Source organism: Tympanuchus pallidicinctus, unplaced genomic scaffold, assembly GCF_026119805.1.
Source record: "Tympanuchus pallidicinctus isolate F22 unplaced genomic scaffold, pur_lepc_1.0 scaffold4, whole genome shotgun sequence".
NCBI classification, from domain to species: Eukaryota; Metazoa; Chordata; class Aves; order Galliformes; family Phasianidae; genus Tympanuchus; species Tympanuchus pallidicinctus.
In genome coordinates this window covers 21,597,726-21,625,286 of record NW_026294758.1, presented here as the reverse complement: position 1 = coordinate 21,625,286, position 27,561 = coordinate 21,597,726, and the positions used below count along the sequence as shown (strand labels likewise).

General features: G+C 38.4%; 1 protein-coding gene across 5 annotated transcripts; it reads right to left on the bottom strand.

The window, feature by feature from the left end:
* Positions 1-27,561, bottom strand: PRRC1 (proline rich coiled-coil 1). Of its 5 annotated transcripts, none has more exons than XM_052701083.1 (10): positions 26,612-26,697; positions 25,942-26,026; positions 21,028-21,144; positions 17,021-17,404; positions 15,661-15,824; positions 13,224-13,326; positions 8,236-8,399; positions 7,106-7,224; positions 4,709-4,811; positions 1-1,325 (listed from the first exon to the last, which is right to left on the bottom strand). In XM_052701083.1, the coding sequence occupies exons 3-10, from the start codon at positions 21,122-21,124 to the stop codon at positions 1,116-1,118; spliced, it is 1,344 nt and encodes a 447-aa protein (XP_052557043.1). In that variant the 5' UTR covers positions 21,125-21,144; positions 25,942-26,026; positions 26,612-26,697; the 3' UTR covers positions 1-1,115. The 5 variants fall into 5 exon arrangements, with proteins under 5 accessions (XP_052557043.1, XP_052557045.1, XP_052557042.1 ...); XM_052701085.1 differs by having other exon boundaries at positions 26,597-26,674; XM_052701082.1 differs by lacking the exons at positions 25,942-26,026; positions 26,612-26,697 and adding an exon at positions 27,315-27,561.

Sequence of the window (27,561 nt, the reverse complement as noted above, 5' to 3'; positions counted from 1 at the left end):
TTTAAGGCAAACAAAGTATTTATTTATTCTTTGTTTCTTAAAAAAAGTATTATTAACAAAATATTTTCTTCACAATTACTTCCATATTTCTGAATAAAGATTTCAGATTGTGTGAGCATGGATAGAAGATATTCTTAGCCATGAAAAAAAATCAGACAAGACCAGAAACTTTTATAAAAAACAGCCCATGACAACAAGAATGCCTTTAAGACTTACAAACGTATAGAAAATGCAGGATAACAAAGCAAGAGATATACATCCCACCATTTTCTAGATCAAATTGTTGACAATTGTAACTTAATAGAGGAAACTAAATAATTTCACGTGTATATGGTATCTGATCTAAAAGCCACAGAAGCAACAATAAATCTGCATTTTAGCTGGAGATGGATTGCATCTCCGCTATAGAAAAGCTATACATAAAAGAAAAAAAAGATTAAAAAAAAACGAGGGAAAAGAAAGAAGAAGTTGCAGTTTGGAAAATTGTATTTCAAAAATTCATTAGTCCAGACTTCAACCACCTGGGCATGGACTTGTGCTCTTCGGCAATTTACTGTTACATGTTATCAGAACTACGCAGCTTCAGTCCTGAGAACTTACTTAAGTACACCAAGCCGTGGTGGTGTGAAGTGTACCAGGTAAGCACAGGCCTTAAGGAAACATCCACCACAGAAGTTGCCTCCCTACACTGAAACGCACGTACAACATACATATTATGCTGGCAACATGTTTATATTACTAAGAAAAGTAGCTAAACAACAATCCCCATCTTTAGAAAAAGTTACTGAGTAACTAAAATATTAAACATCACACCAAATGCCTTTTAAGGTGTCAAGTAATAGCACATTCCACTTCATAAACTGTTAACACTATTACCCTAGTCATAAATACGCTCGTTCTGATTTCCTCTTTTATGAATCATACTGGAAATCACACAGTTATCAAAAACTGGAATTACTCATTTCCGGAAACAACCTTCACTTCTCAAAAAGCAAAATACAGTTTACAAGTAGATTATAAATCTGTGCTGTATCCCCACCTAGAATCAGAATATGTAACTTTTACAATTCCAGGATTAAAACCAGTATTCTTCATGGTCACGGATCAATCCTCTTTCAAACGGTCCGAGGTGGCAAATGCTGTTTGTACATCCCAGCTAGAGCCTTGGCTGCACTGTAGATCATCTGCCGGCGGGACATGCCAGTGAACACCACGTGCCAATCAGTCCTGTTGACGTTCAGTAGGCTCTTCTCAATCACTTCACCCACTGTCACCAACAGGCCCGACCATCTCAGGTTGTAGTCCTGAGGCGTGAGACTCTTAGCCTGTATGACATTTTGAGAAGTGGTTATTCAGAGTATGAAATCAGAACTTTTATTTCTATCTTCACCACTACCAACTTTCAGAAGTATCCTTCTCACGTCACCACGATTACATGGCAAATAAAAGAATATCAGAATCCACATTTCATACTGCCCCATAATTTAGAACACTAATTAAAAAAGTAACTGCTACCCTCCCAAGATGGATAAATTGTCCCCTTCAAAAGAGAAAAGTAACAAGACACCTGAGTCTGGCAGAAAATGAGTGCAGAGCTATACATGAGATCACCAAGGGAACACATTCTGTAATTCCCTGATGCAGAAGAAAAACAGCAGTGTAAGCATCAGCACCTTTATCTCTTCACATGCTCATCCCAGGCACCGACCTCTGGCCACACTCGTATATAAAGATGAGTAGGTTTCCAGCCTCAGTAAAACTCTTCTGAATATTATTTATTTCTTCACAGAATTGCACTACTGGCCAATTTCTTCATACAGGTTTTCTCTGACAAATAACCGACTTATTGTGTTTCCACTGTATGTACAGCAGACTAAAGTTCATTTACTGCCTTGTAAAATAACAGCATATGTAAGTCTGTAAGAATGTCCACTCTGTTCCAATATGGAAATAATCTGTTACTGAAAAGCACACAAGAGGCAGACTCCTCTGAAAGGGAAAAGTAAATTCAATACTTGTTCTAATTAGTCAGAACATACTGTCAGTAAAAAGTAAACGATCTACCTGGAAGTAGGCAATGAATATCTAATTACACTATCTCCATTATGGTCCACATAATAGTCTAACTCTGAAAAGTTACACTCTGTGTGGATTCTGTATAGATGCTTTTATCACTGTTCCATTACTTAAAAGAATAAAACGCACCATCAGTGAAAGTTATGAGGAACGTAACTGCTTTTCTTCTTTCTAATATTCAATCTTTTGTACTGCGAAAAACAAATAACATTCATCATCTAAAGCATGTTTCTCCTTTGTTCTTAGTCATAAACACAATTATAAAATGACTTTTTTTCCCTTTGCCATTTAGATTTTATTTAAAGATATTGTACTGGATTTATACAAAAGTTTCTTGCACAACCCTGAGAGAAACATTGATTCTAGAAGATGAATAACAGGAATAAAGGTAACAAACACGTATGCTAAAGGCAAAAAATCAAAAGGTCAATGATTTGCCATGCGTTATGAATAAATTAATTTAATTATAATTTTTCACTAGTCTTTCTAGTACAAGTCTTAAGGTACACACCTAGGGATCCCAGCAAAAGAAGAACATGGACTTGTTAGAGAGGGTCTAGAAGAGATCATGAGGATGGTAAGAGGGCTGGAGCACCTTCTTATCAAGACAGGCTGAGGGAGCTGGGCTTGTTCAGCCTCGAGAGGAGAAGGCTTTGGGGAGACCTCATTGTGGCCTTCAAATATGTGATGGGGGTTTATAAAAAGGGAGATTGAGTTCTATGTAGTCTAGTGGTGGTAGGACAAGGCAGAATGGTTTTATACTACAAAAGGGGAGATTTAGATTACATATTACAAAGGAATTCTTTCATCAGAGGGCGGTGAGGCCCTGGCACAGCTGTCCAGAGAAGCTGTGGTGCCCCATCCCTGGAGGCGCTTGAAGGCCAGGTTGGATGGGGCCCTGGGCAGCTGAGCTGGGATGGGCAGCCCTGCCCACAGCATGGGCTGGGTGGGCTTTAAAGTCCTTTCCAACACAAAACATTCTGTGATTCTATGAAAAAATTACTCTAAAAGTCAATCCATTAAGAACTGCTTTTAAATAACAAAATATATTCTACAAAACAAAAGCAAACGTCAGCTTTGTTCTATGTTAAAAAATTGCTTAATTCGTATCAATGATCTGTAGACTTGTGACAATTTATGCAGTAACTTCACACAGCTGTGCTTATTTTCAGATAGGCAAATACAACTTCACTGAGGTAAGTGAGCACTGATTAGTAATTTTTCTGAAGCTTCATGTCTTTCTACACCCCTTCTGAGAATACTGTGGAAACCTAGAGCAGTATTTCTTCTGCTGTTACTCATCAGCTTCTCATAGTTCTAACATCTCTGAAAAATAAGAACTAAAGCCAATCAAATAAATGATCACTCTATTGGAATTGGTATGACCAAACAAACAAAAAAGACTGCTATCTGTTTTCTCAAAACAGTCCCCATGGATCAAACACTAAACAGGTGTGGTTTTTTTGTTTTGTTTTTTTTAATTCTTTACAGAACCAGTAAAAATAAATTTCAGAACTAATGTATGGCTCATATCTGTCAGGCAACATGCAGTGGGCAAAGTCTGGAGTAATTCCTAGTGCAAGTCCAGGAAACCTAAGTGATCTCATGAAAAAATGCTGCTGCTGGTATTTAAAAATTACAGTGCTAGCTTATTTTCACAACAGGATGAAACACAATTTTTTCAAGACTTCCATCTTTATATTTCAGAAAATTCAAACCTTTGTCAGAATAGCACAGGCCAAACAGGATATCTGACTTGCTTTTTAGGTATGATTCTGTTTGTGCACAGTGGCATCAAGCTCGTGCACAATTCTAGAGACGTATCTACCAGGAATGAGTTCTAGGAACACTAGCTAATACAGTATGCTATCAGTTTGCTGGTAATAAACCATCTAATAGCTAGGTATTATGAACACCTATTAAATGCTGAGTCATCTCAGCTCATGCCTAAATGGAATGTTAGCTATTTCACTGAGTAGATAAAACGTGCCTGTGTCCACAATTCACTACTGCATAATTCTGCTGAGATTAGATGAAACTCAAAAACTTCTGTGAAGTAAGTTAAAAAAAAAAGGAAAGCACATCTTTTGGGTGGGTAAGAGTGCTTACCACATGCACCTGGTGCACTTGTTGAGTGCATCATTTGAGCTGCAAAGCTTTCCCTTCTCACCTGAGGAAGTGAGAGTATCTTTATTTTACCTATTTAAAGATTGGTAAGGTTTATTTTTAGTCACTGAGCCAGAGAGATGGAAATAGAACAATGATAAAATTATATTCCATTTTGGAGGGATTATGTCTTCTTGAGTAATTTTTTTTGCTATTATTTCCTATCAGTTAATTTCTTTTCAGAATTCTTTTTGATTAATAGAAAAGTAAAACTAATACTTCCATACGCCAAATTATGCAGAATGAGACTCTCAAACAAAGCTTTCTTTGCCACAAAAGACTGAACACCTCAGGTAGTACATACACATGACTTAGAAGCATGTTTTATCTTCATTTCATAAACTAAAAGATTTAAGTGGAGCAACAGTAAGAACTGACATCATAAAGGTGATTAAAATTGAAGTCTTATGTCTGAACTGTGAATCTACCATTGGTTTAAAAAAAATAATAATCTGAATAATCTCACCTGCTGAACATATTGTAGAGGAACTGGTGTTGCCTGGGTAAAAGCTTCCAGATGAATTCCATGAACCGGGTCGTCAATAATCAGACATCCGATGTCAAACCACCTGCAATAACATGCAAGTTATTTCACACTTGAGTACTGAAAATCACTCAGTTTAAAAGCATGTTAATACTCAAATTACACCTCAGCTATTTAATAAACTCTACTGCACAGGTATTTGTAATAAAGTTTCATGAAGATCTTGTAATTTTAAAGTAAAATTAGTATAAATCATTTTTATTCATATGTAATTACAATCCATGTGCTTAGATGGGAAATATTAAGACAACTAGAAAGTTGGGAGAGTGGGGGATGCAAGTTATATTATTTTGGACATTTTTGACACAGTCCTTGCAAGAGTGCTTCTCATTACTTTAGCCTTCCCTAACAATTAAAAACCTGATTTCTCATTCACGATGTGTATTTAGAAGACTGTTCTGGTATGTCTAACCTTACTATGAACATTTATGTTATTTAGTCACAGGAACAGCTTGGCATCACTCTGAAAAAATGGCAGTGGTTACTGAAGCAGTACCCAAAATATTTCCGTATCTAGCTTGCAAAACATTAAATCATTTCTCCCTGTCAACAAACTGACAACACTGATAATATCCAAACAAAACTAGGAGCAATGCATCAATGACTCACTGTATACAATTCCCAAAACAGTTGTACAGTTGAGATACCAGAGCAGAAACACTCCGGGAAAGCAAAAACACAAAAGCATTGCCAAGAATCACAGAAGAGTTAGAAAGCAAAATACTGCAGTTACTGTTTTATGTGTATAACTTGTATTTTATCCTTTAAAGAGTGGAAAGCAATAATCTTGCTCTTCTGAATAGAAACACAATTTTAGAATAGAATAGTTTCTGAATAGAAACACAATTTTAAGAAATGACTGGCAGTCACAACAGCTAAATGTCAGAACAAGAGTGTAGTGGAGCAAATGAGGAAGAAATGCTTCACTCCCACCCTCTTTTATAGGGGGAAACAGCACCGGAATGCACTTCTGATAGAGCACTACTCCTGCCTGCAACTATGAAAGACAGTTGAGACAGCTTCATTGTTAAAGATAAAGTGCTCTCAATTTATAAAGTAGTTTGAATCTGAAGGGAAACATAACAGAAAAAGAACACTGCAATATTTTCTGCAAATAGTACCTAGCATACGCATTTGGAAGGGAAGCAATGTCTTTCTGCTCTCTCAATGACTATGACCTATCATTTAACTGCAGAAAAAACAGGGTCAAAAATAGTTCAAATGTTTTTCATAGCACTGCGCAGGGAAACTTCCAAAATCACCTGTTCAATAAGAATTAAATCGTGTGTTAAGTTATTCTATTTCTACTGTAACTGATATGGAAGACTAAAATGTTTGTGGGGCCTGTAAAGCGTGGGCAGAAAAGCTAGCATTTCTTTCAATTACTTGCAGTTCTAAGCCAGCTCAATCATGTTGACTACTTTATGAACAAACAAAAAATATCTGACTAAGGAATTAGTAAATTCAAAGGAAGAGAACAGCAATTATTTTGAAAAAGAAATCTGGTTGTCAGAGTTACTCCTTCATGTACATGATAAAACATCTCAATTGGACTAGATGGAAGTGAACACTAAACAAAAATGAAAATGGTTCCTAATTCTATTTACTGCAGAAAATTCACCATCCATCTTCCACTAAGGATACTAATTGTAACTTTAAAAATGAAGCAAGAGCAGAGAATATTGAAAACAAGTGAATCAAAACTCCATTACTTAAAGAAAAACGCAACGATGGAAAGAGAAAACAACAACAACAACAACTATTTAATGTTTTGGAAGCTAATTATAAAACTATTAAAAATGACAAAAAGAATGTTATGAAATACAGGTTAGAATATACTTGAAAACACAATATTTATATTTGTGGGAAAAAAAATCACAAACTGTACATTCTCAATGAAAGGAAAATGATAATCTTGCATCTGAAAAAGTCATATTACTGCAAATGCCAGAACAGCTCCAAATATGCTCTCTGAATAAAATACAATTTCAGAGGAAGAAAGGAGAGCTCAATCACAAAAGTGAGCAACTACTACCAAATTCCAGGTTTTACAACAGCTAATTAATTTTGTCAGCTCAGTACTTGTATAGTATGAAAGAAACAGACAACGATTTTGTCTATTCAGCTATCAAGATGTATGGAAAAAAAGCTGAATACCACCACCAAAATAAAGTCTGATAGAATAGTACTGAACACAGAGTGTCTCCTGTCTTCTGCTGAGATAGGTACTGCTAGTAACTCCTCATAGGCCATAGCAAGTCGATAAAGAGCATTCTACTTTCTTTTCTCCTCTCAACGGAATATACTTAAAGTTCTCACTTGTCAGGAAGTAATTCCTCAATGAAGCTTTCCACTGACACAGCAGGCTGTTTTTCATGTATTACTCCTGTCCGACGCAAGCTGTCTATCCTTTCCTGGGCTCCCTGAAAAGCAAGTCTCTTAAAAAAAAAAGCACAGCACAGTACTTGCAGACAAATGCAAAGAAGAACAACTGAATGTATTTTTCAAGTTAAAATATGAGAGGTTTGAAAAAACAAAACAGCACTGAAAAAATAAATTCAGAATGGAACCCCCAGCAGTTAAAAAAAGTTATAAGACTCATTTGTTATTTTTTTCACGAAAAAGATCTACATTAGCTTTGGAATTCTTTGCATGCTGTAGCTGTAACAAATTTCACTACTAGTTAAAACATAAACACATATTCCTGTTACTCCCACTGTCATTTCTGCAGCATAAGATTTGTCTGTTCTGAATCCTTTACCAGGATTGTAAGACTAAAGGAGAACCTGTTACCAAGCCTGTTATCACTCTCAGGCTGTAATGAAAATACTACCATGACACAGCAGTAGAAATACATAGAGAAAACATGTGGCTTAGTGCTGTTGTGAACACTGCCACATCAGTTAGGAGAGATTACTTCATTATTAATAAGTGAATAATTTTCTTATACTTAAGAAACAGAATGCTAAATAGTTTTTTTTGCAGCATTTTTGGCTATTGGTCAGCAGGTGGTTCCACCTATACACCTTGTATTTATATTCTGGGTATTTTCGAATCTCGTGAAACACTCTTTGTTAACCCTTTCTGCACAGTGAATTCTCATTTTTTAACGATTATTATTCTTAATTATCCTTATTATTATCTGTTTGGGAAGATTCCTGTGACGTTGATCAAGCTATCTTTCATCTGCTGAATTAACAGGGAGGCAGCCAATGAAATTCTAAGTAGGTTGACAAAACTATTCTTCATCTGCTGTAAGTATATTTACAGCAAGAAATTAAAACTTGTTTCAGCAAGCCACTTCACAAAAATCCAACGATCACAAAAAGCAACCGTTTGCTTACCTTACAAGTTGATCTCCCTTCACGTAGTCAGATTCCTTAAGGTAAATGTTTCTACAATCTCTCTTTTCACTGGAGATGCTTCAGCATTATTACCTATTAACTTACTTTTAAACCTGCAGCATAGCCCACAGGTTGGGGTGCGATGTTAGACGGTGCAGCCTCTCCAGTAACAACAGCCATCCCAAAGACTTCCTGAAAGGCATCTCTAATTGCTGCAACTTTTACTTCCTTATTAGAAGTAACCACTATGTCCAGTTCTCCACCGGTTTCTTTAAAAAAACAAACAAAAAACATATTTAGTGTACATATGTATTTCTCTATATTCATATTAAAGCTAGTTCAAGTATGTCCCACATCTGAAGTGTATGCTTCACTTGGTATTTTCCTTCTCATACATAGCACAAAAGTTCTTTCATGAAGCAGGCACAAATTAGGAAGAGTTAGATGATGAGCTGAGAGATTTATAGGTTAAAAAGCAAACAAACACAAAAAGAACAATAGGAACTTGGAGATGTGCAGTACTCTGAAAAAAAAAAAAAAAAAAAAGAGACCCTTCAATGACAGCTAATGGATTTAGGACAATAACTCAAAATGTTTATTTCTAAGGATGCTTTGTCATTTTGAGAAGCAGTAAGAACTATTGATATGATATGGAAATTCTTTCTTACAAAAGCAAGGAAGAACACAGATTCAGTTAACAGAATCCAGTGAACAACTGTCAAATTTTGTAAACTTTTAAGTGATCACATTACTTCCTCCTAGTGTTTGGACTGCAAAATTCTAACGCTTTCCTGTTGCTCAGCTTCCTTCCCACAACTTTTTTTTAGTTAGTAGCATTTTTAGTTATTAAACATCCATGGATCCAAGAAATTGTTAATACTTCTAAAGAATTTCCATATGAAAAGGATGAGTTCCGTGAAGAATAATGAGTTTTCACTAAGTTGTTTGTTATTTTTTTTAACAATAAAACAAAACCATTTCATGAATTAAAAGAAATCTAAGAACATTTCTAAAGACTCATGAATTCAGTTGTACTTCACAGCTGTCTATCACAGCCAGGTAATTTTTACTGTCAATCTTACTACATGCAAAATTATCTCAGAAAACTTAACAAGGATTCTTAAAAACAGCTTGAACTTTTTTCAAACATTGCATGTCAGAGTAAGTAAATTGCATCAGCAAGTTTAAGTGACTGCGATAAACACATGGACAGTATATCCACATGCATTAAAAGCAACAGGTCAGGACATGCCTTTTTTCATCTTTAGTCCATTGGCTGTGAATGATAATCGAGCCCAAAGGGAACAGACTACAGTGAGTCACCAGCTCTGCGGTCATTTATTAAACAGCACCTCCTGTAGCTTCTGCTCAAACAGAATGTTGGTCTGACACAAATGCTTCAGGGACTGGGGAATCTCTCCCACAAGGAAAGGAGGACAAGCAGCAACTCTTCAGAAAACGAGGCTCACAGGACCTCATTGATGTATACAAATAAATGACAGAAAGGTACAATGGTGACACAGTGAGTCTCTTTTCAGAGGTGTTCAGTGCCAGGACAATAGGCAATGGGCATAAACTGAAACACTAATGGTTGCTCCTGAACATCAGCAAATTTTTTTCAATGTGTGGGTGAGCAATGGCACAGGTTACCCAGAGAGGTTGTGGAGCCTCCCTCTTTGGATACCTTCAAAACCCACTGGGACACAGTTCTTGGCACATGGTTCTAATGATCCCTTTTCGAGCTGAGGGTTTGGACAAGAAGACCTCAAGAAGTTCCTTCCAACCTAAAACAATCTATGATTTTGTCATCCAAGGGTGCATTTCTTCAACAAGAGCAGCAAATTAATAAAGAAACAGACTTTTAACCTGTCATTACCAAGACCTTGTGACTTAACAAAACCCAGTTAAACTACACCTGAAACAAAAAAAGAGCAAAGCCCAGTGGTTTTGCTAAACACTGAATTCCACCTCAATACATCTGCTGATGGGTCCACAGTCTTTATCTTAAGCTAAGAAAAAAATCCTAGCTCCACATCACCCCTCCAAAGGAAAAAAGAAAAAAACAAACAAACAAACAAACAAAAAAACTTGATGCCTAAATTTCAAAGAAAAGAAGAAACAAACATTTTATTCTTTGGCTCATATTACTCAGTAGACTTTGATTACAGGAAATATCTTCGCTTAATGAGGAATTGCCAGAAATGTCAGAATAGTAATACAACATATATAACTTCTTTTTAGGGTTGGAAGCTTTCTTGTTTTTTTACATATCTGCTAATTTTACTGAATGGAATTGTAGGTACATACCATTGAATTCTAGAGCAGTTATTCTAAGCACGGAAAAACAATGACAGTAAATACATTAAGGAATCTATTTTCTCATCGATTTTTTCTTCACAGAAATCAAGCTAACTAAATGTGCTTTTGCTGAAATTCGTCCTGTTTGCATGCTCCTGGGATAGAAAATCTGCTGACGAGATTTTAAAGCAACTACTGAAAACTATCCTGTAACATATGTAATAAGCTACTGCATACTAGCTTAGGAATAGTAACTAAGAAACTCCTGCTTGTGTTCCACACAAGTATAGGTTATGTTCATCACATATCATAAATATATCCTTGTTCAACAGATACTACAGAAAAAAAGTAAAGATATTACAGCATTAAATGAAATGAATGAATCTGTCATGCATAACAATAGTACAAAAATATGAAAACCCGAAATGTAAGAATTTCATTGATCCAGAGACAGAACTGCCACACCAACTTAAACTAAAGTCCCTACATACAGGAAATTGCATTGCATCTTTCGTGCTATAAACTGTCAGTTCCACAGAAAATTTAAGATTCCTTGTCCTTTTTTGTCATAAAAATAATGATTTTTATGCTTATAATGTGACAAAACATTCACTATGCAGACAGAAAATTTCCATTCCATGTGCTTGCCTTAGACTGAGATACTTACAATGAACCAGTGAAATAGTTCAGCCGTTTTCCAGTAAGAGATTAGTGGAGTAGTATTTGTGCACGTGAAAATATTCTTTTAACTAACCTCATCAAGAGGCTTTGGTACTTCCAGTCTTTGGCATGAGGAATCTGAAATTGCTTCAAATTGCAGCAATGAAGTGAGAGCAGAGAGAATGGGGCCTCTTGCTATTGAAGGAAAGACTTCCACTGATTCCAAAATTTTGCTAAGTTTACAAATCTCTGTCCTAATTCCATAAAGTGCAGCTACAAAATAAATGCAGTACAACAAGAATCAAGATTTACACAGCTACCTTCCTTTCCAACATCCAGAAGACTTTGAGATAACTGCTGAACTTGCTTCCTCTGAGTCTTAGAAGAAAATGAATTATTAAAATGACTTCCTTCTGTACATACTGCTTCTCTGTCCAATGAATACTGTGTCAAAGTACAAAAATGTCATTGCATTCTGACAGATCTCACTAGTGAGCTGCTGGGAGGTATTCACTTAGATCATAGAATCACAGAATGGCCTGTGTTGAAAAGGACCGCAATGATCATCTAGTTTCAACCCTCTTGCTATGTGCAGGGTCACCAACCACCAGACCAGGCTGCCCAGAGCCACATCCAGCCTGGCCTTGAAAGTCTCCAGGGATGGGGCATCCACAACCTCCTCAGGCAACCATTCCCCCTTCTCCTATCACTATTCACCTCTGAAATCAGCCGTTCCCCCTCCTGTTTATAAGCTCCTTTCAAGCACTGGAAGGCCACAAGGAGGTCTCCCTGGAACCTTCTCTTCTCCAGCTAAGCAATCTCAGTTCCCTCAACCTTCCTCATAGCAGAGGTGCTCCCAGCCCTCTGATTATCTTAGTGCCCTCCTCTGGACCTGCTTCAAGAGCTCCACATCTTTCCTGTACTGGGGACCTGTACAGGCCTGGACGCAGTGCTGCAGATGGGGCCTCACAAGAGCTGAGTAGAGGGGAACAATCACCTTCCTCTCCCTGCTGGCCATTCCTCTTTTAGTGCAGCCCAGAACACAGTTGGCCTTCTGGGCTGTAAGCACACACTGCTGGTTCATGTCTAGCTTCTCATCCACCAGGACCCCCAAGTCCTTCTTCACAGAGCTGCTCTCAAGGAGATCTTCCCCCAATCTGTATAAATACCTGGGATTGCTCTGGTCCTAGTGCAGCACGCTGCACTTGGCCTTATTGAACCTCATTAGGTTTTCATGGGCCCACTTCTCCAGCCTATTCAGGTCTCTCTGGATGAAAAAAACCACCATCCTAGACAAATTATGTCTTCACTTATGTATTTTAATGAAATAGAAACCTTACATCACTTACAATCTACTTTAGAAAAAACAAAAATTGCAGAATACCATGAAGTTTCTCCCTCTTAGTAATTCTCAAAGTTCAGTTGAAATATCGTGCTTTTTCTTCCAGGCTCAGCACTCACAAATGCTCAGCAGGTTTCACTGAACTGTTTTTAAAAATTTTAACTTTCCTACTCATTTGATTCACTTTAAATTTGCTACATTCCCTAAAAAGAAAATAAATAAATAAATAAATACATACATACATACATACATACTGCCAGTGAAAGTGAAACACATCAAAATTGGAACAAAGTCTCTAGAGTCATATAAATACCCTTATTTTACCAATCTGCCAATCTTTTGACTTGTTTTAATATTAATGTGTAATTTTACAAAAAATTAAAATAGGTGATCCAATAGGATTGATACACAGAATACTTTAATTTAAACTTCGTAACGCTTACACAGAGACACAGTGGGAGAAAAAAGTATGGAACAAAGAGATTATACAGAAGACCCCATCAGCAATTTTTTTTATTTGTTATTTCCTCACTATTCACAATTTGTATTAAAAGGGCATTACTATGCCAGTAAATGAACTACAGTGAAATACTGAAGCCAAATGAACCTAAAGACACAAATAAAAGAAACCAATCTCCAGAGTAAGTGGTTCATTGGACAATATGCTTAAGAAATCAGTACAGTATTCTGCCTTTGAATTAGCATACTGCATACAGGAACTGTGTAAGCAGCATGCTATTAAATTAACCTTTTATTTGCATATGTTATGTAATGGCTTGTCACAAATACTTACTGATATATGGAACCATGCCGGGATCCAGTGTTGTGATCATGGACTCCACTGAATGTTTGGTTTTATCCAGAACAGACTTTACCATGGGATTCTCAGCTACACCCTGCATTTCATCAGACAGATTTCTATGTTACAATTACAAAGCAAACAAACAACTCTCTTCAAATCTTGTCTTGCCTTTTTCTTATCACATTTACCTTTTTTAACAACTAGTGTATCTCACTCATCAGTGTGTAATGCTACAAGAGAAGACTATCACTGCACAACTCTTTGGGTACAACATGCACTTGGTATAATCTCTACCATCCTCTTCTGCATTAATGCATTTCTCAGATGACTTGAAAAAAAACATCGTCAACAGCAGTAATGGGCAACACACTTGATCTAGTCCTGTTCTGGGACAAGAAGCCCTGAGCATTTAGTGAGGTTGCAGGTTTCCAAAGCTAACTACAGGCATGGTAAACCCACACAGCTAGGTTTAGATTGTGCTAATTTAAGCCAAGGAGGTCTCTTTTCTACCCTTCCTAAAGACAATGCGATCTATTTTTGAATCCATTACTAAAAAATATTTCTAGGGCAATTAAGCTGAAAGCTTATAAATAGATTCTAAACAATATGGAAAAAATGCTCTGTACACTCCAGCCAAATCATAGGTGGAGCTGCTGACAAACCTTGAAGATGATTAAATATAAATACATATGCTACCCCATGTCTTGCAAGCAGTCTTAATGATTGTCTGCATCTCTTCACAAGTTTATTTAGAGCCAGGTAAGGTCACAGGGTGAAAAAAAGACAGCAGGGCTGAGTAACTGACAGATAAAGCCCGAAAACCAATTTACTGAAACCTTTTATAAAATTTCTTCAGTAGACTGACTCTTTAAACTGTAACATTTAAACTGCATATGATTACATTTGCTTCACTACAGGACAAGCATTACACATGGTAGCACTGTGCATGCCTTCTTTTCAACAAGCACTTGCTTAGTATACAAACATATATTTTCAGTAAGTCCAGAATCAGAGAAGTTTTAATCATCCCTGAACAACTTCTCCTTAGCGAGGCTTCTTTCCCATAGGTATGAATACTATTTCTTTGTTGCAAGCTTAACAGAGGGAAAAAAAAAAAAATCACAATCCTACATCTACTGAGATATTACAGAATGACTAATAATTATTAATTTCCTCACATCTCACAGTGAAATAGTCACTATTGAGTCTTACCACTGAGCAGAACACTAAGTCTGGTTACAGAATTTGGTGAAGAAAATTAAACAATTACTCATGCTAGTATAATGGAAGTTTTGGAGCCAGAGCCCACAGCAACTGTTTCTCTGTCAACACACACAACCCCAGAAACTTTTCTGAATGGTAGCATCCATCTGCTGATATCTAAGTTCTTGTGATTTCTCATTTACCCACAAGATGCCTTCAAGGACAAGACCAGCAATATTTCTCCCTCAGTTCCCTCACAGTTTGAAAGCTTGAATGTTGTTTTAAAAAGAACTGAGGGAATGCTACGAGATCCTCAGAAACATTTGTAGTAACAAGTTCCAGGTCTGGAGTCAAGACTTCTACAAATACTTGCAGCCTGGCTGCCTAACTAGTAATTATAATATACTGTCCCTACAGATTATCAGGCTCCTGAAAAGCTGGAGTTGTTTCTCCTCCTGTGCAGACTGCCTTTATGGTCACTGGTCTATCACAAAGCAGGGACAAATAATCTACATTTTTCTATCAACGAAGAGCACAAAGTTGTCACAACACTGTGAACTGTAATGCAATTAGATTTGGAATTTCTATCAAGTTGATGCTAAGTCAACAGAAATCCAAACAGATGGAGAATCTTCCATATTGGCAAACTGCAAATACAATTCAGGTACTGTCTCAATTGCTCAACAGGTACTCAAGATGTGGGGTGTGGTGATTACATTAGTATCAACTTTGTTTCTGATACACTATATGCCAACCAATCTTGGAACTTATATGTAAGACTGCCATCTTAGATTCAGGGAACTGAAATAGTTTCATCCTATTCCAATCCAACAATCTGTCAATTTTAGATTCTTTTAAGCACTATCTATTTTAAAGTAAATCTGTAAGAAAGGTAAATGATTTGTTAAAAACACCAGAGATAAAAAAAGCACAAAGTTAAGACTGGTTCCAGAATAGAAACAAGGTAACTTTAACAAGGTGCTGTAACTATGATGCTAGTTCATCAGCACTGAATCCAGGATGCATTTCTGCAGTCATTACTTATTAGCCTCCCAGATTTCATCTGATCTTTAGAAAACAAGAGTGCTAACACACTGAGAACATTATGGCTCAATCAAAATTAACAATTCCCCATTCTCCGACCTACATACATCTTACTACAGTCAGTAAGAAGTCACAACTCCTTGTGAATGGTAACAAATGAAAAAAAAAACAAACAACGTACCTTTATAAACCCCCACAGACCTCCAGCAGGTGCTCCACTCTGGGCAGCAGACACTCTGGGGTCTTCATGTTCCTCAGGAAAAGTGATTGCAGAACCACTTCCCGTTCCAGAAGCCAAAGGTGATGAGAAAGATGCTTGCTGAGTAATAGGATCTGCCAAAACACCTAGCAAGAAGGAGAAATAAAACACAAATGTTCATTTATTTTGCTGTACTATACTTGTTAAAATGCAGCAGCTTGCATTGTTTAATAGGAAATTGTGCAGGAAGAATAAAAGAATACTGGGCAGATTTGCTTCATTTCTTGAAGGTCCCAGAACAATTCTGCTTGTTAAAAGTTAGCAGATATAACCACTGTAAACACATTCAAACAATGTCTACCAATAGTACTGAGAATGCCTGTACATCACATGTAAAATTAAACAATGTTTTTTTTCTTAGCAGGTTAGTTTAATAATGGTACTTTTTATTGTACTCAGATATGCACTAGAGCCCTCTGTAGAGGAAAAAGAAAAATGGGTGTTGCTCTTTGAACAAAGAGACAGGAATGTTCTCATACATAATAAAAAGAGGTAGGAAAATTTCTAACCCTGCACACTGGGAAACAGTAGCAATAGAAAGAGGAGCAAACAACCAAAAATCTTTACATATTTTAAAGAAGACAAAAGAAAAACAATAGAAATATCCAGCATTTTCCAACACAAGAAATCAAGAGTTATTTTTATCTTATATTGCCCAAATGAGAGGTCTCTATAAACATTTGCCTAATATAGACCACTTAAAGGAGATATCACCAGCATCAGTAAAACCATGGCCTGATATCCAACAGCCAAGTTTCCATTCCACTAGCAAAAATGACATCAGTTCAGCAACTACAGCAACCATTTGCATAAAAGATGTTTATTTTTAGCTGCCCTAATGCAATTTAGTGACTGGAAACAAGAAAACAGAAGCTGGTCTCATGGGAAGAGCAGTTTACTATAGATAAATTATATATGAGATTACAGCCTGAGATACTGCTACGAGGGCTAGAATTGATTCTCTGTTCATGTTCAGCTGACTTTCCTGTGCAAGATAACAAAAAACATAGCTCTCAAAAAATGTTTTTTCTGTAAGTCTAGATACTAGTAGAACTCAGCAAAAGGGAACTCTGTTCCAGACCATGTCTGTGTTCTAAAGGCTACTCTCTCTCCTGCCACGTGCAGCTACATTAATTAAATGTAGCTGGAATACTAAGAATTTGAACTTGTAGGACTCTAGCAGAGTGGTGGAAAAAAACACCCAAGAGATCCCTCACTCTGTCTCTCTCATCAATATAAAAGCATACAAACGAAAAGGTAAACAAACAAAAAAAAAAGTTACCTGTAACTGGAGGTGCAGAATATGATGGCATCAGTGGGCTTTGTGGTGCTCGACCAGCATGACCTCTGGTAATATCATAGGTTGAAGACAGGGAAAATCCTGAAATGGGTGGACCAGTGGGAGGTACAGAAAGACCAGAACCAGTTGTGGAGCTTAGTGGAGGAGGTGCAGAGAACTGGGGCAGAGAGGTACTAAAAGCTGAAGAGGTAACAGGAGCTGGGGCAGGAGCCAGAGGTGGAGCAATAGTAGAAACTGCTGCAGAAGGCACGAATGAAGGTGTAGCTGAAGTCATTATAGGAGGAGGAAGCAGAGCCACTGCAGCTGGCAAAGGTGGAGAGTATGCTGGAGATGATATGCTTGGTGTAGCAAGCGGACTGGATAAAGCTGGGAGAGGGAAGAAGAAAAAAAACATTTTAGAAGTATTAAGCCTTAGCCTAACTGATTCAGTTAGAGAATTGGTTAGGTTTTTACAAGCAAGTTTTGAAATCATCTGCTTTTTGCCCTTCAAAGGAAATTTTAGTTCTGCATAAATGTGCAAAAAAACATTGACTTCAATCAATTCCTAGTGACAGCATTATGTAAGCCATGTAGCTTTGCATTACTCTATTTGCCTTAAGCTAGGAAGATGAGCTAGCATTTGTCTACTGAATTAACAGTTGCTGAAGGTTGCCTCAGAAATTTATAGCTAGCACCATTCTTCCTGAAATGTAATATCACTCATCTAAATACTATCAGTATGTACCAGAAACAGTAATTGGGCACACGCACAGTTGATTTGGGTAGAAAAGGACCTACAGGGTCATTCATTTTCAAAGCCCCTACCACTAGACCAAGCTGCTCAAGTCCCATCCAACCTGACTTGGAACATCTCCTGGTTGGGGCATTCACAGCTCCTCTGAGCAATCTGTTCCAATGCCTCACCACACTCTAAGTAAAGAATTTCCTCCTAAAAACTAGCCTAAACCTCCCCTCTTTCAGTTTAAAGCCATTACTCTTCCGGTTCATATCAAGCTTTTCATTCACCAGAAACCCCAAATGCTTCTCTGCAGGGCTGTTCTCTAAAAGCTATTGTCCCAGTCTGTATTCAGGTGTGGGATTGCCCTGATCCAGACTGAGGACCTTATACTTGGACTTGTTAAATCTCATCTGGTTCACACAGGCCCACTTCACAAGCCTGTGAAGCCTATGAAGCCTGTGAAAAGATGCACAACATCTTTTCCCTCCAACATACTGATCTCACCACTCAGAGTCACCCACAAACTTGCTGAGAGTGCCCTCAATTCCATACTCCATGCATTAGAGACATTAAATAGCAGCAATCTCAATATTAACTCCTGTTACACTGCTGATAACTGGATTCCACTTGGACATCAAGCCACTGACAGCAACTCTTTGAGTGCAGTCATCCCACCAATTATCCACTGAGTGGTCCAGCTATCAAATCCGTGTCTGTTCATTTTAGAGACAAGGATGCTATGTGGGGACAGTATCCCATGCTTTCAATTCAAGCATTAATATACCACATAATACTATTATTAATACTGAATTTTTAGTGAGAAAAATGTGACTGAATAAGCCTCACTATTGTTTAAAATCTTGGTTTAACACTTTGCAATAGACTGATTCAAAGGTCTGGTCTCGTGGTCAGTTTATTCTAACATGTGATTTTAATATCTGTCATAGGTGGAAAAGCTGCTTCACAAAAATACATAGATCCACATGGAGGAAGCACATCACTCACTGTGCTTACTACATTAGGATACTCATTTTCCACTCCCATTCACAATTACACAAAGTTTTTTTTTTTAAATTCAGCTTGGAATTCATGCAAGTTAATAAGAAACAAACAGAATGTACAATAACGTTGAATTTTAATATTTTAAGAAAAGGATTCAAAATCCACTCAAAATCCACAAACCCATTCTTTTGAAGATTTTTAAATAAGTTATCAAAGTGCACAGACGTGAGAGTTTGTATAGGCAATATACTTGTGTCATTTTCAGCAAAAGCATTACATAATGATGGAAACATTTCCAAACAACCTTTTTTGAAAATATCTGCTAGGTAACACAGTGCTGGCACTGTCATTATGGAACAGGTCAGAAATTTTGTCTTTTTAGAGAAGAAAAATACACAACTCAGAAAAAACTTCTTTACAGAAAGAGTTGTTAAACACTGGAATTGGCTCCCCAAGGAGGTGGTTGAGTCACCATCTCTGGATGTGTTTAAAAACCATTTGGATGTGGTGCTCAGGGACATGATTTAGCAGAGGGTTGTTAAGAGTTAGGGTAGTATGGTTAGGTTGTGGTTGGACTCGATGATCTTTAAGGTCTTTTCCAACCTGAGCAATTCTATGATTCTATGATTCTAATTCATCTTTAAGCTGAACAACCCTTTAAAGCACTTTGCCACAAAGCAAACATCCGTGTGGTACAAAAGAGGTTCATGATAAATCTTCGTCTTAAAGTACTGTAAAGATTCTACCATTTAGAAGTTGTTCTTATAAAATGACCTGCATCAGAAACATCCTCTAGCACTTTTTGCATTTCTCGCTCCCCTGCCCAAGGAGGTGGACAATTCACCATTCCTGGAGTTGTTAAATGTTTAGATGTGATACTAAGGGACATGTGGTTCAGTGGGGTTATACTGGCAGTAGGAGGTTGGCCAACTTCTTAGATCTGACAAACACTCTTATGCGGAGCAGAAGTGTCAGCTCTGTCATTTCCTTGCTGCTCACTGGCAGTCACATAATTAACACTATAATCGATCTATGATCTCTCCTCTGCAATATTTCTAGGCCACATGCCCATTTTGTGAGGTTTAGTTTAGTTAAAACTAGATAGCATAATTCATAAATCCACTAAACCTCACAGACAACACTGCAGTACATGGAAAGTGACCAAGCAAGAGAGGTACTGTTCAAGCTCTCTGTGTTAGGGAACATCTACTCTTTCATCAGGACGTCTCATGTACAACATGTCACTGACACACAGACCAATCAAGTAAATGCTGCAGAGCTACGGCAAATATTACTCATAAAGCTTGTTTTCTTACTTCACTCAATTGCAGGAACTGGAATGGATAAAAATATATATCAACAGAAGTTCTAATGATTTCTTCTCACAATGTAGTGGATTGCCTTACACACCCCATAGGGTAAATACACAGCACTCTGGATGTCACTGCGCAAACTAGAAGATGTACCAGAAAAAAAAAGAAATATTCGGTATTCAGAACTTGCTGCTCAGATTCTTAGGAAAAAAAAAACCAACAGATACAATGCACACATGGTGTATGGGAACTGCTGAGTTATGGCCTGAACTTCTGATCACCTGAGGTGAGCCATGAGTCAGCCAGAGGAGCACAGCTGAAGGCAATTCACCTGTGCTGCCAGAACAGGTGGAGCCTGCCTCCACCCCTCCTAGACCTATTTAAGAGCTGGCTACCAGAGGGGAAGGATCTCTTCTAGAGATTGCCTCTGCTGGTGTTTTGTGAGTGAGCCCAGGATAGGGGTAAGCCTTCTATTTATTCTCTTTTGTCATCACAGTCTGCTTTGCCTAACTCTCTTGTTTGTGATTATAACATCCTAATATTCTTTGATTATACACATAGCTTTGATTTCAACCTACAGTATTAAAAAATGATTATCCAGGCTTACTATTACTCCCTACCAGAGTGTAAATTTGTTTTTTAACACCTTTCTACACTGATATTCTAATTACACACTGCAGTGTAAGTTACAATTTTTCTGGACTCATATCCTTAAAAAAACTGCAAGTGTACACACGTAACTTCATTAAAAAAATTCAAGAACAAAAATACGATTAAAATATTCTGTATGTCAAAAAAATGCCAAACAAGCAGACTTCCATGATTAAAAAATAGTTTTAATTCTCCAAATTAGTCCAAAGAGCATCGTAATCATGCTGATTATGACACGTTTTTGGATGAATGGCTGTACTTCAACACACATGATTAAATGTGATTGCAGAATAAGTTTTCTTTACCTACTGAGACAGGCGTAGCAGAGGCAGCAGTAGATCCTGCTGTGCTTGGTGGGGGTGTACCAGGTGGAGTTGTCTCTATTCCGCTCTCTTCCATCATTTTCCTTCAGCTACAAAAACCTGTCTGGAAAAAAAATTTTAAAAAGCATACATGCAGAAAGGTGTCAAAGATTTTTCCCCTAAAATATGAGGGCCACAACACAGTGAGTTAAGTTATCCTACAGAGAAGGTAATTTAAATTCCAATTCCGGAGGTGGGGGATGGGATATCATATCAAATATCATAGTATTATATATATATTAACATCATACTATTCTGATAACAGTAGAGTCACAGAATATCCCAAGTTGGAAAGGACTCATAAGAATCATTGAGTTCAATTCCTGGCTCCACACAGTACCACCCAAAAATCAGACCATTTAAAGTCAGAAATGAAAGTAAATGAAAAAAAAGTGCTTGTATTTTGAAGGCCAAGTTACGTTGCAATTACTTTGTAGCTCCTCTGAGTAAACCTGTGGATATACTACTTCCAAAAAAGTAAAGCTATATGCTTATTAAAGAAAAAATAAATGGAAGTATGAAGCTACAGATGAAGAAAAGGCAACAGTTAGAAAAGCAATACTTGCATGCTTGCAGAGGCCCTGCTTCCTCCCAACCCTGGTAAGCTGCACAGCAGCAACTTGCACCACTCTCTGAGATAAAATTTCCCAAGGAAATTTTAATAGAAGGAAAAATCCTAAATAAAGTAACTATATGTTTGAAAATTTGAAGCACACAAGCATTTTACACAATATCCACTATTTGAACAGCCACTGAGAAATGCCAGCTTATTCCCTTAGCAATTTGCAGAGGAAAAGGATTAGGTAATGTGATTTTAAAAAAACTCACACAAGACTAATTCCACTTGCAAAAATACATTTTCCCTCTTTCTCTCAAAGAAATAAGAACAAAATAGCTTTAAAAAATGAGAACAACTCTTTAATCCACTTAAAAGCCTCCCTTTAGGCAGGATGGGCAGGACAGTAATTGGTGGGGTCCAGGCTGCCTGTACAAAATCAGCACGTCCGCCTTATCATCCTTTAGAAAGGAACTGCACCCAGCCTTCTGTTAAACTTCACAATGTAGAAGAGTTCATACTGATAAGATTCTGCCTTTTAATCAAGTTACATGAGTTTACATTCCCTCCTGTAAAAGCTTTTTTTGTTTGAAGTCATTCTTCTTCCAACTACTCACTGCAAAGCATGAAGGAATTCTCCACTGAGCAACTGATCATTGGCCAAAATCTCCTAGAAACATTTTGTTTTATCAATTCTCTGCTGATCTGCTGCTTAATTTCTGCTAGTAACATAGTTCTGTATTGTGGCCATGTACAGTGACTGAAAAGATTCCAGGGAGCCTCTCTTCAAGAGCTCCACAAAGAACTTACAGTTTTAATTCAAACAAACAAAAGTGCTGTTGTTTTCACATTTTTCTCTCCTCACCTCTGTGAGATAGCCAATGACCCACAGATGCAGCATGGCCAGCAGATAGCATGAGGGAGAAGTCCAGTCTGACAGCTGTAAGACTTCCTTCCCTACCTTGGGCCATATGGTCCTGAGTACTCACTGCTAGGCACTGTCCTCAACAAGATGGATGCCCTCTGAGCAGTACTATCAGAAGCTCGCTGCTCTGTTTCCCCTATGCCTGTCCTCTGAGCCAAGTACACAACACAGTCTTCAGTAATTGGTTGGGTGGAAAGGCAAACGAACTCCTTAATCCTCACACGTAGCACAGAACAACAGCTGCCTGAAATACACTGTTCCCCCCCTCCCAGTCCTTCACTCTTTTCCTTTTCACCTTCCCAACCCTTTGCCAACCAGAGAACTCCGAAACCTAAATGCTCCCAGTTTTTCTTGTGGCTCATGCATCTCCTCACATTTTCCATCTACTTCTGTTTCCCGAGTCCCTTCCACCCCAAGATACTCTTCTGCACTTGTCTAAGCAGCCTCAAGATGGAAACAGAGCAAGATCCATACAAGATAGGACTCAGAAATATCACATTACCATCAAACTCATTGTGAAGTTCTGACCTGGCAGCCTGCAAAAACAGCAGCTTTCTTAACACTGAGTTCTCAACATAAGTCAGTAGCAGTTGGTGTGTGCTGCATTAACTTTCTTTTTTTTGTCTTCTTTTAAATGGTTAAGAAGAAAAAAGAGAAGAGAATACACAAAAGGTAAGGAAAGAAAAATAACAGATGTAATTGGGACATAATAGCTCATCATGTCAAAATAATCCACCATGGTATATAATTAAAACTAATTCTGCAGCACATAGGGATTCAGATTAGCACGTGAATATAAATGGCTTGCCTGAACACAGCTGTATATCAGAAATCAGGAAGCAAGCAGCATGTAAGAGACATGAAAGAATGGAAACAAAACAAAACACAAGGAAATCAAAGATTTCAACAGTTTTCAGTCCTCAACAAACTTTCCAGCAAGGGTTTCCAACTTCCCTCAAAGAAGATGAATAAAAGCTCCAGAAATTCCGGAATTCTACAAATTCCGGAGCTCCTTGTTACTGCTGAATGTGGAACTAGCCTGTGCTTAAGTGATTTCTAAATAAACAAAAAAATACTTTTTAAGAAAATCATTATCTACACTCCAGGCCACAAACAGAATCAACCGCCAAGAGCTCTCAAAAATTCAGTTTCATTTCTTAAGGATATAAATCATTACAGAAAGCTACAGTGAGATTTTCTGCTTTTACTGACATATTTTTAATGCATCTAACTTTCTATGAAATGTTCATCACAGCAGCCATGCTGCACATCTGCAAGTTAGGCTGCTTAGACGGAAAACACACACGCATCATGTCAGCTTTACTAAATTATTTGTTTCACCCCTTTGCTCTAGTGCTGCTTTATGGTCAGCAAAGATTTTTCAAAATAAAGCCACATAATGAAACAGAAGTAGATGAAAAAATTACTTAAAAAATCCAGCAAATAACAACAACAAAAGAGACTTCTTCTCCTTCTTGCAAACCAGAACACTTTGTATTAATAAACTAAAGAGACAAAAGGAAAAATTCTGAAACAACCAAAGCGAAGTATGTACTAGGAGGCAAAAATTACATCAGTACTGCCATCTACTGATTTGTAACCAGAAGTTGACTTCAGAAATTTGATAGACTCACCATATATAAGAAAATCTTCACTTATACTTTTACAAAATCAAAAGAAGGGATGTAAGAAAAATCAATGCAGAGAAAAAAAAAAGAAAAAAACAACTCTGTGCGTACAATGTTCAGTCATCTTTAAATTTACCCCTTTAAGAAGCAGCATGAATCATGCTGAGTTCCCAACAGTTATTTGGTTTAAAAAATATGGCCAGACCCAAAAGGCCACTCTTGTAGCTGAGAAATAACCATACTGACTCTCAACAGTCAACCTCAGCCCCTAGGTGAGTTCCCAAAGGCAAGGTCTGTATACACTGAGGGGAACTATGGACTCCAGATCTGACGGAAAATTTTAACAGAGCTCATGTTAAAAGCAGGAAGCTTTTGATTTGACTTAGAGATTGAACAAGCAAGTTAATCATTTTCTTTACTTAAGTTTAATAGGAAGTAATTGCATTTGTTTCAGTATTTTCCAATAATCTCAATGACACTACCATACTTCAAAACTTTTTCTTCACGTTATTACTCCAAAATACAGAAATTGACAGTTAATGGTAAGATTACCAACAAATGGAGATAGGAAATTTCACATAGATAAGAAGATATTATCCAGAAATCAGACAGGCTTCAGAGTTTATGCTCAGTCATATTTTCTGCCATTCTTATTAACCCCTTCTTGCCTTTCAGTAGACACTCCTGCTAATAAACAAACCCAATGTACTTAAGAGCCTCAACAGGCAACACTGGTTTTTTTTTCAAGCAGAGCCTGAAATGAAAAAAAATAGTTGGAATATTGATCTCAAATGCTATTAAACTTCTCATGTTTAAATGACAATACGCATATCTGTTTTACTTAAATGCGTGAAGCAGAGCAATGAAGCAGCCGTCACCAGTGACAGCTACACACAAGTTGGCAGCTTTCCAGAACAAGCAGCAGTCAGTTACTTATTTCAGAGAGTCGTAGAATCCCAAAGCTGGAAAGGACCTACAAGATCATCTAGTCCAACCATCCTCCCATTGCCACTAATACTATAAACCACTAAGCCGTATCTCGCAGCTCCTCATCCAGGCGCCCCTTGAACACTGCCAGGGACAGCCACTCCACCACCTCCCTGGGCAGCCATTCCAGTGCCTGACCACTCTCTGAGAGAAAAATTTGATCCTTATGTCAGGAACCATTCCCAAAGCAACCACCACTTCAATTAAATGTTACATCCCAGGTTGCATTAACTGTGTCACAGACAGAAAATTCTATTGAACACAGTGAGACCAAGGGGGACACAAAAGGGGACACAAGAACTCATACAGACTTGAAAAAAGATGTTAAAAACAAAAGGATCAAGATGTACACAAAAAAACAATAAAGAAAGCATCCTACTGAAGATGAAGTGAAGCTGACCCCAATCAAAAACACACTGTTTGTGTTCTAATGCATGAAGTATAAAACCTTCATTCCTCACATTCTTTTATTCTGTGTTAGAAAGAGAGAGAAGGACAGGGATAGAACTTCCTTCAGTGACTGCGGGGAGGTGCCAGAGGGCATACAAAGCCACACAGAAGCCAAAGGAAGGGCACGCAGGGCTTGTCTAATCATCCGGTATTAAATGATCACCCTCAAGTGCAAAGTGAGGCACATAATGTGCAAAAAAAAAAAAAAAAAAAAGGGATTAAGAACCTTCCCACACTTATTTCATACTAATAACAAAAATAGTTGTAATCAAAACACCCAAATATTTTTCAGTTAAAAAAAAAGCTTTTACCAAGCGGAACCCAGTGTTCTTCAGACCTGTCACAGCACCAAGACAGACTGAAATGCCAGGTGTGCTAGAAGGGCTTGTCCTATTGCTGATAGGGATATCATAGTTCATGTATAATGTTTAAAAAAAAGAAAAGTTTCACTGTAAGCAATATATAAATCAGGCATTTTTACTTGTCTAAAAGCTTTCTAATCTTCTGAGAATTACTTTGTTCCCCACATTCTCAGTATACCTCTAACCCTTAAGATTTGTTCTACAATATGTAAACCTTTGTTAAGTTTTTCTTTTTAAATATCACAGAGGCAGTATACCTCTCAGGACCTCCGATTATTGTTGACCACAATAAAGAGCTACTGATTCAATCTATAATCACAGAATCACCAAGGTTGGAAAAGACCTCTGAGGTCACTGACTCCAACCAGCAACCCATTCCTACCACGCCTACCAACCATGTCCCTCAGTGAGATATCTACATGGTTCTTCCACACCTCCAGGGACAGTGACTCTAGCACCTCCATGGGCAGCCCATTCCAATGCACTGTTACTGCTCCAGAAGAGCAATATTTCCTAATATCCAACCCAAACACCCTCAAGTGCAACTTAACACCATTCCCACGGGTCCTTTTACTGTCAGTTGGGAGAAGAGGCCAACTCCCACCCTGACACTGCTTACTTTCAGGGAGCTGTCGATATGATGAGATGTAACAGCTGCTGCACTTCCAGATGCTGCTTTGTTGTTTTTTCTCTTTAAAAAAAAAAAAGAAAAAAAAAGAAAAAAAAAGAAAAAAAAAGAAAAAAAAAGAAAAAAAAAGAAAAAAAAAGAAAAAAAAAGAAAAAAAAAGAAAAAAAAAGAAAAAAAAAGAAAAAAAAAAGAAAAAAAAAAGAAAAAAAAAAGAAGCAATCTCTTTTTGTTAGGTAGAAAGAGTGAATCACTAAAATCAAGGGCAATTCACTTCAGCAGTGCCTCCAGCGTCTGCACCGACACTGCAGCACCGCCTGTCAGACAGAAGCCGGTCCTCGAGTGGACGGTCAGTGCCCGCGGTCACTGACACCGGCACCGCGCGGGTCGCCCAGGTCGGAGCCGGGCACCCGGAGCCCCTGGAGGCAGTCGGGCAGGGCAGCCGGTGACTCACCGCGCACCGCAACGTGCCAGCACCAGCCAAGCGGAAACGTACGTCGTGCCGGCCCGGGCTGCCTGCCGCAGGGCTGCCTGGGGAACCTGCCCGGAGTAGGGGTGCAGGGGCCTCAGCCCGGACCCTCTGTCCGCAGCGGCCTAGGCGGACGGCTCGACCCTCCGCCGGCTTCTCCCGGCCCCGCTAGCTCTCACCTCCGCCCCCGGCGGATCCCGGCCTCCCGCAGCGCCCCGAGCCCCGCACCTGCCCCAGCCGCTTCGGGCCCGCACCGCTGCAGTCGGACCGGCGAGCGAGGGCGGCGACGGAGGCGCTCCGGCCCCGCCGCCCTGCCCAGCCCGGCCCTGCGGCCACTCCCTCCCGCCGCCGGGGACGACGGGTGACGACGCGGCACTTTCCCGCGGCGTGACGGGAGGCACCGCCGAGCCCCGGCGCCGCGGATCGGCCCCTCCGAGCACCACGGGCGGACCGGCCGAACCGGCGCGGCGGGGAA